This window comes from Pygoscelis adeliae, unplaced genomic scaffold, assembly GCF_000699105.1.
Source record: "Pygoscelis adeliae isolate BGI_AS28 unplaced genomic scaffold, ASM69910v1 Scaffold123, whole genome shotgun sequence".
Lineage (NCBI taxonomy): Eukaryota > Metazoa > Chordata > Aves > Sphenisciformes > Spheniscidae > Pygoscelis > Pygoscelis adeliae.
Genome location: NW_008824650.1, coordinates 3,494,893 through 3,504,177, shown reverse-complemented (window position 1 = coordinate 3,504,177; position 9,285 = coordinate 3,494,893). Strand labels below are relative to the sequence as shown.

Sequence of the window (9,285 nt, the reverse complement as noted above, 5' to 3'; positions counted from 1 at the left end):
AGAGGCTGATATGAGCTTCCAGCTCTGGCTTAAGACATGCTGGAGCTCTGGACGCTGGTAACTGCCCTGGGCTGGCAACCAATTCCTACCTAGATCCCATTCAACTTTCAGGTTTCCTAAAAAAAAAAAAAAAAAGGCATTTCCCCTGCTACATCACATGTGGTTTGTTTATTTTTTATTGAAGGAGATGATGTCTCCTTTCCCCTTTTTAGTAATATTAAAGGAACAAGATTACACTTACTGTTAATTTTTGAGGTAGCTGCCTGGTATTGGGAATTTGACAGGCTGAATTGAGTTGTTACTCAAGGGAGTCAAGCCCTAAATGGAGGATGATGCAACCAATCGTATCCTGGGCTGCATCAAAAGAAGTGTGACCAGCAGGTGAAGGGAGGGGATTCTGCCCCTCTACTCTGCTCTGGGGAGACCCCACCTGCAGTACTGCGTCCAGCTCTGGAGCCCTCAGCACAAGAAAGACACGGACCTGTTGGAGCGGGTCCAGAGAAGGGCCACGAAAATGATCAGGGGGATGTAACACCTCTCCTGTGATGAAAGGCTGAGAGAGGGGTTGTTCAGCCTAGAGAAGAGGAGGCTTTGGGGAGACCTTATTGCAGCCTGTCAGTACTTCAAGGGGGCTTCTAAAAAAGATGGAGGCAAACTTTTTAGCAGGGCCTGTTGCGACAGGACAAGGGGGAATGGCTTTAAACTAAAGGGGGGGAGATTTAGACTAGATCTAAGGAAGACATTTTTTATGCTGAGGGTGGTGAAGCAGTGGAACAGGTTGCCCAGAGAGGTGGTGGATGCCCCATCCTTGGAAACATTCCAGGTCAGGTTGGACGGGGCTCTGAGCAACCTGATCTAGTTGAAGATGTCCCTGCCCACAGCAGGGGGGTTGGACTAGATGACCTTTAGAGGTCCCTTCCAACCCAAACTATCCTATGATTCTATGAATAAGGGGTGGAAAAACCTCATGGCATCATAGGGACAGAGAAGTACCTTTGCATAACATAGCTCATGATGTTGATTTATTCTTGCACTACATGTACACGTGCGTGTATCCTCCCTGCTGCTGAATGAAACACATGGGTTACACATTGAGAAAATACACCATTTAGGGAAATGTGAGCTTCTGGCATCTTGGTTAGATACCTGGAGCTGGTGGGGCAAATCTGAGCATTTTTGCCAAATGTGATACATGTGATTTGAGGCTATCGGACTGTGTTGCTCAGTTCTTCATCAAGAGATCTTATTCATTTCCACCCTTCATAAAAGAAAAATTGTACCTCTAAATACAGTGTTTTTCAGTAACATTTAATTATACTGCGATCATACTTTTGCTTTTTATAAATACCAATAGTTCATATAAGATTAGGGATAATCAGAAAATTTTTTTCCCCTTCTGGGATCAGACTGAGATAATTTTATAGGATTTATTCTGAAGTTGCACTTCTGGAGCAGTGTGATCACTGTGACAGTGTTGTGAAACGTGGCTGAAATGACCGTGGCATTGCAGATGCCAGTAGTAAACTTCAGAGACCGAGGAGCGCTGACTCTGCTCGTGGCAGTTACGCTGTTTATCTGTTTCATAATCTTTATTGCCAATTGACAGTTTTCTTTGAACTGCATTAATATTTTGATATGTGCAGACATGGTGTCATTTTCACATTTTCCCTTCTCCCTTTGCAGTGTGAGGAGCAGCCTGAATGGGAATGTAATTTATACATGTACCTGTACTTTGTGATTTTCATCATCTTCGGGTCTTTCTTCACATTGAACCTCTTCATTGGTGTCATCATTGACAATTTTAACCAACAAAAGAAAAAGATAAGTAGTGCATATGCTACACATCACCTTGTGATTGCTGCAGAGGCTAGGGCAGGGGATAGATTTATAAGGAGTGGCTTTGCCACATTAGCCTCAAGATTAGCATTGACAGAACAGCCACGGGAACCACCTTGCAGAACTTTTACAGAAGCAGAGTTGTAGCAGCCCCTAATGTCCCCATAGGATGAGCATCCTGAAAATACAGGCTGGGGGATTATATTCCCCACAGAAAGCAGTGAAGCAGCTCCATGCAAACGGGATCTCTGGCACAAGCTCTGCTGCAGGGGCACAGACCGCCCTGGTGTCCCCCATGCACAACCACCACCGTCCCTCAGAGCAGTGCAAGCTGTTCACCTCAACCCATCGCCTCCCTGCCCCAAGGTGCAGCCAGGGTCAGGGAGGAGCAGCCTGGCCTGAGAGCTGTGTTTCTCGCTGCTTTGTAGACTCTAAACAAAGGGCTGAGGTTCTTCTATTTCCCCCTCTTGCCCTGGATCTACCTCGAGTGCAGACAGAATCTGAGTCTTGCTCCTCCTTGGTTGCCTGCACTGCTCTGTGTCTCCTGCTCTTCGCTTCTATGTGATAAACAGCTCCCAGCACTGCACCTCATCAAGCTCTTCTTAGATATTTTGTTGAAAACTACATGAAAAGGGAAATAAGAAAATAGGAGAGGATGCAGCCCTGAACTTTGTATGGAGGCAAGGGACCTCTTTTCATCAAAAGTAATAGCTTTGTTCTCACCCTATACTTAGGTGGCCAGGATATCTTTATGACAGAAGAACAGAAAAAGTATTATAATGCAATGAAAAAGTTGGGATCTAAGAAACCTCAAAAGCCAATCCCAAGGCCACTGGTAAGAATGGCATAATTCAGTTGAACTATGTGTAATAGCTGAATATTTATTTAATAGAATGAATGCAATTCAACTTCCCAGTGTAGGAAGAGTGATTGCTTCCAGATGAAAGCCACTTAGTATTTCATGTTTTGATTTTGGACAGTATTTGCAAGTCCAGCGACCTATGTGGTACAAAATTCCCATTGTTCTGCAATATTGACTAAAAGTCCCATTTACATATGCAGTCATGGCAGTGGCCACATGCCTGCATTGAATGAATTCATGGCCCCAGTCCAAGGTCTTTTTTCAGCTTTTCCAAGAAGCATTAGGAGTAAATGGGATTGAAAAATCTATCATCCAGCCATTCCTCATCATCTTTATGTTTATGAAGTTCTAATCAGAAGCAGTACATTCTCTGTTTTCCTCTACTTTCTGATCAATCAGGAGACAATGATGTCATCATTTTGACACAGTTCAAATTTCCTAACTAAATCTTCTCCTTTCCTCCAGAACAAATACCAAGGTTTTATTTTTGATGTCGTCTCAAAACAAGCTTTTGACGTCTCCATCATGATTCTCATCTGCCTTAACATGGTTACCATGATGGTGGAAACAGATGATCAAAGTCAAGAAAAAGTGAACATCCTCCATAAAATCAACATGCTTTTTGTTGCCGTCTTCACTGGGGAGTGCATCATCAAAATGCTGGCTCTGCGACACTACTACTTCACCAATGGCTGGAACATATTTGACTTTGTCGTTGTGATTCTGTCTATCGTAGGTAGGTGAATCTGGATTTGCACCCACACTCCAAAGTTAAAAAGGGAGACATAAATTTTATTAGACAAAGTTGAAGGCTTTGTGCAATAAAATACACTTTCAACTCAGAGAATTAGATCCTAAGCATATTTTTTTTAATATTTAAATAATACAACATAATACTGCCTAACAATAACTTGTGTGATCAGTGAAATTATGAGGTCTATCACACCACAGTATTGGTTTCAATGTACACTTAATGGTTCCTGGTGATAAAACATGGTCCGGAACTGGCATCATACGCTTAACCCCAGTTCTACAGAACAGCCAAAGACAGAGAAGTAAAAAAGCCACATGAAAAGGGCACATGCAGACTGCTATTGTTTTGCTATTTATTTTTTATTACATCAGTGTGAAATAGCCCTTCAGGGCAGGTTCAGACAGGTGCAGTGAGTCTGGCTGTTCTCAGCGCTGTCGTCTCTGGAGCTCCGAATGCTTATCTACCCAAGGGACAAAACAGAGAGGCACAGTTGTTAATTTGTGCCTTTTGCTGTCCTGCAGCCCCAACCATAGATCATATGTTAGGTGCTACAGAAGTGCAGGTCAATTGCGAATCTGAAATCCTGCCAAAAGAGTTTTCACTGAAGTTGGAAATAAAGTAGCAACTGGATGATGATCAACTGATCCAGTGAGCAGAAGGAACTCAGAAATTTGGCTCTTCCAATACAGTTTCCATTTTGAAGGAGGGAATAGGTGAATGAAAAACTGTCGTGTTGGGAAAACAGAGCCCTCTTCTCATTGACTGATGCTTCTGTTGCTCTAAACTCTCTCTGGTGGACAGGTGAGCCTGCAAGGTCCCAAGGCAGGAGATCCCTAGTGCCCAGAGAGCAGCCTGCACTTTGGGGGCCTTGGATCAGCCAAGACCACCTGGATTTCAGAGATTTGGGTCACCCAGGGAACATCACTACCATACAGCTGTCATCAGAGCCTTGATGCTGGATGCTCAGTATATGCCTCTTAGCAGCCAGTTAACCAGAGCTGTCACGTTGGTCATAGTGCTGCCCTGTGATCAACCAGTTCATTTCAGTGTCAGAGAACTTGGGCCATGCCAGTGAGCCCTCTCCAAGGCTGGGCTGGGAGACATGAGCTCAGCACAGCTCAGTGGAGCCAGGGACTGTTGGCATTAGGCAATCTGGACCAAGCTGCTCTGTTTCTGCAGAAAGAGTTTAGCTACAGGGATGCAAGCTCATTTCCTTCCTAGTACAATCTTAACCCCTAGTTCCCTCCCAGCCCATCAGGGAAACTGGAAAAATGAATAAGCAAACAACCAACCAAGCAGATTTCCAGTAGAAACCTGCACTGTTGTGGTGGTGGCTCAAAAAAACAGGTCCAGATCACCAGCTTTTCAGCGTTGACTCACAAACACTTTACAGACAAAAATATTGTCAAATCAGAAAAATTCTGACCAGCTACACTCAGGACAAATGGCTCAGGTGACCAAAAGTCATGACCAAAATTCATGACCAAAAGCTGCAGATCGGTATGTCCTGTCTGAGTTGATGCTGGTTTCTCATTCCCAATAGACCAGCTTTCCCTTAATAAAACTATGGCTACCATTGACAACTGTGCTCATAGTCGCAGAAGTTTGCCTGGATTAAATGGGCATGAAAACGCTAATGACAATGCCATTCCCTTTATCATAGGTCTTCCAGTTTGAGGAACTTCTCATTGATTTTGTCCATAATCCTGACTGATTGCTTTAAAGGGAAGCCTGGGATTACCACCCATCTACTAACTCGCTGTTTGTCTCTTTTCTTCTCAAGGCACCGTACTTTCTGACATCATCCAGAAATATTTCTTCTCTCCCACACTCTTCAGAGTCATTCGCTTGGCTCGGATTGGCCGGATCCTAAGACTCATCCGGGGAGCCAAAGGAATTCGAACTCTCCTGTTTGCCTTAATGATGTCCCTACCTGCTCTGTTCAACATTGGCCTCTTGCTTTTTCTGGTCATGTTCATTTATGCCATTTTTGGCATGGCTAACTTTGCCTATGTTAAGAAGGAGCATGGGATTGATGATATGTTCAACTTCCAAACCTTTGCTAACAGCATGCTCTGTCTCTTCCAAATCACAACGTCAGCTGGCTGGGATGGTCTTCTCAACCCTATTTTAAACACCGGACCACCGTATTGCGACCCAAACCTTCTGAATGCAAATGGTTCAAAGGGAGACTGTGGAAGCCCTGCCGTAGGGATTTTATTCTTTGTTACTTATATCATTATATCATTTCTCATTGTTGTAAACATGTATATAGCCATTATTTTAGAGAACTTCAGTGTAGCCACTGAGGAAAGTACAGAGCCTCTAAGCGAGGATGATTTTGATATGTTCTATGAAATCTGGGAGAAGTTTGACCCTGAAGCCACTCAGTTTATTGAGTATTCTGCACTTTCAGACTTTGCAGACGCGCTGTCAGAACCTTTGCGCATAGCGAAACCAAACAAAATCAAACTCATAGCAATGGATCTGCCCATGGTCAGTGGAGATAGGATCCATTGCTTGGATATTTTGTTTGCTTTTACAAAAAGGGTGCTAGGAGAATCCGGAGAGATGGATGCCCTTAAAATACAGATGGAAGAAAAGTTCATGGCGGCGAATCCATCTAAGATCTCTTACGAACCGATTACAACAACTCTCAGACGGAAACAAGAAGAGGTCTCCGCCATCATCATCCAGCGGGCCTACAGGAGACATTTGTTTCGGCGCTCCATGAAGCAGGCATCTTACTTGTATCGGCACAGAACTTTTGACGGCAGCATCTTCGAGGACGATGCACCCGAGAAGGAGGGTCTTATTGCGTTCATGATGAACGAAAACTACGGCAGGCCAATAGACAAATCAGAAACTCTGTCCTCCACGTCTTTCCCTCCATCCTACGACAGCGTCACCAGAGGTACGAGTGACAATCTCCAGCTGAAGATGACGGACTCGAGCAAAAGCGATGAGGCTATAGATTGTCTTCTCTCGCCAGACAAGGATAAAGAATCAATTGTTTAAATGTTTGTTTAGAATGCTTTAAAATATTGTTTACAGAATGTAATGCTGTAACTACACAACGATTGAAGCAGCCTTCTTATTAAAAATTAGTTGCAAAAGAAACAATGGAGTTTTTACCCTTAACTACAGGAGTCTAATAACTCATATAAGCTTTGGCCCTGCTCATTTTGACTTGGCTCAATATTTATATTTATATATGCACAGAAAGAATTTTTGCAGGGTCATAGCTGTTATATCAATGGTGTGAATAAGAATATGCTAGACTGTAAAACAGTAAACACAGTGTATATCTATCCACAGATAAAGCCTGGCTGTATACATTCATTTAAGGTCTTACTCATATTAGTGTGTTTACTTATGGCGATGTATGACCTTGCATTCTAAAAAGAAAAAAAAAAAATCACAGCTGCTGTAGCAAAATGTAACACTTACTGTATATGTTGTGAATGGTCTTTCATAAATTTATTATATTTGATATTTTTTTACTTAAAAAAAAAATGTCTCTTTTTCCATGGAGATTAATGATCCTTACACTCTTCATGATGAACTCTGAGTCAAGGTAATAGGAACTTGCGGGATCGCCATCGTTTCAAGAGGAAAGTTGTTGCAAAGTAAACTATCAAATTAGCAACATTTTACCTGTTTATTACACTAAGCCCTCCCTCTTGGGACTTGCAACTGCTCATCAGCAGAAATACAAAAAAACAGAGAAGGAAATGATGTCAAAATAATGACAGAAATGGCTTGTTCTATCCTTCAGGAAACTAGACAGCAATGGATTTTGTTTGTAAAACTGTTAATAAAAGCACTAATTTTTTAGTATGTTTCAAGAATCTGCTTTGACTACCGCAATCAAACTCGCCTTAGAAGTAGTGCATCACGTTTGTGTGTAGTGCTCCAAAGCACCATCTACGCTGGCAAGTTTCTGTTAAGGTAGTGGGATAGGTTACATTTTCCCCAGGAACACTGAGCTAAGCAGCCTTATTGGAAACTCTGTGCATCAATATTACTCCAAAAATACTACTACTACTACTACTAATAATAATAATAATAATAAAAACAACGCCAATTGGACCGTGCAGAACAGCTGCGACAGTGTGATCAAGAAGGTGGGAGGGGAATCGCCTCTGGATCTGTATGTAAATTTTGAGGTTTTTCTACTCAGTGTCCATCTTTCATTTTCTCAGACGGTACAGTTAGATTACTGGGGAAGGACAAGAAATACAGGAACCAATAAAAAGAATCTATCATCTACTAGAAAACAGATATATCCTCATTCCTGTAGGCAAAGTAATATTTACAGTTGATGTGTCCATCAGCTTCAGGCCAAAGAAATGACAACAGGGTGAAAGGTGGATGTGTGGCTATAGAGAAGTATTAGAGATTTTACGTGCTAACATAGATTACCATTTATTATTAAACTTTCAGCCTTGATAAAATGTGAGAAAGTACTTATGGAATATAGAGACAATTCCATCATTACAGACAAGTTCTTTCTTTTTCACCTTCAGACTGATTGTACTTGGGTTTGGTTGGACTTCATGGAAAATCTTAAGATTTCTGTAATGAGCCATTGCACTTTAAGGAAGAGTAATTGTGCTTTTCACCTTGGAGAAGCAAAGATATCAAGAATGTATTTAAGGTGTGTTGTCATTGACATTTAGTTACATCCCAGGTTGTAAAGGAGTCAAAATCCACATGGGGTTGGCAAGAATTAAAGCGACGTGTTACAGTCAAGTTTATCTATAGCCATTGTTATCTGTCCTCTAAACAAGTCAGAATATGTAAAGACAATATGTCAAAAGGATGACGATGTATCTGTGTAAATATGGGCTAATATATTCTCTCCATTCATTGAGAGGTGTCTCAGGCATTCACTTGAGAGTGGTCTATCGGTTAATTCAGAGGATTTGCCATCAGGATTCCTGGGGTTTATTCCTGATGCTTATTACATGATTTTTAGGCAAATAATTTAACCTATCTGTGCCTCAGTTTACCCATCTGTAAAATGGGGATAATAATACTTACCTACCTCACAGGGGTGTTGTAAGACTTTCTGGTTGTAAAGTGCTATAAGGGAATGAAACGTACTATATAAGTATTATTATAATCATGCTCTCTTGCCCTTTTAACCCCATGTCTATGGTGTGTAACACAGGGCTGTTCCTCTGGGGATTTTGTTGCCTTTAAATCTTGTATGTAATTAGATTCTAACTTAAGGGAACTACTCTTTGTTCCTTAAAGTGAAAACACTATTCTTTCCTCCCTCCCCACCCCTAACCCCCCCAAAAAAACCCCAAAATTGCTCAAGGCTTCTCAAATTAGAGAAACTTTATACAGATCCCCTGTGTATTTATGCTGTAATGTTATTCTGACTGTACATATCACCCAGAAAGAGTATGCGATTTTTATATTTATATGCATATATAAATACACACATACGTATATCTATACATATATATGTACCTTGTGAGTTTATGGAGTGGCTGACACTCAGAGGACATGACTTACTGATTAAAATGTTTTCTTCTCAATGGGATTTATTGATCATTAGCAATAGGCTGCTGCCTATAATGGAACTGTTTCATTAAAAAATAGTACATTCATTACTTGCTGAACAAGCATTTATTGGCTGACAACTGGTAAAATTATTTTTCGTTCAAAGCTTTAGAATAAAAAAAGAGGGAAAAACACTAAGAAAAGGGAGCATTTCTTATGTGATTTTTTCACATACAACATAAACTGTTCAAAACCCAAGCAAAAAGCCAGCCTGCACTCAGCAGTGCAGTGTTGGTCATGCTGTTTAAAAAATATT

General features: G+C 41.4%; 1 protein-coding gene across 1 annotated transcript in view; it reads left to right on the top strand.

Moving 5' to 3' along the window:
• Positions 1 to 6,470, top strand: part of SCN5A (sodium channel, voltage-gated, type V, alpha subunit) — a 180,075-nt gene extending 173,605 nt beyond the window's left edge. Inside the window, exons 24-27 of the mRNA XM_009322497.1 lie at positions 1,684 to 1,825; positions 2,571 to 2,671; positions 3,164 to 3,434; positions 5,236 to 6,470. Coding sequence (XP_009320772.1) covers positions 1,684 to 1,825; positions 2,571 to 2,671; positions 3,164 to 3,434; positions 5,236 to 6,470 — 1,749 coding nt within the window. The remainder of the gene's footprint in view (positions 1 to 1,683; positions 1,826 to 2,570; positions 2,672 to 3,163; positions 3,435 to 5,235) is intronic.
• The last annotated feature ends 2,815 nt before the right edge of the window (positions 6,471 to 9,285 follow it).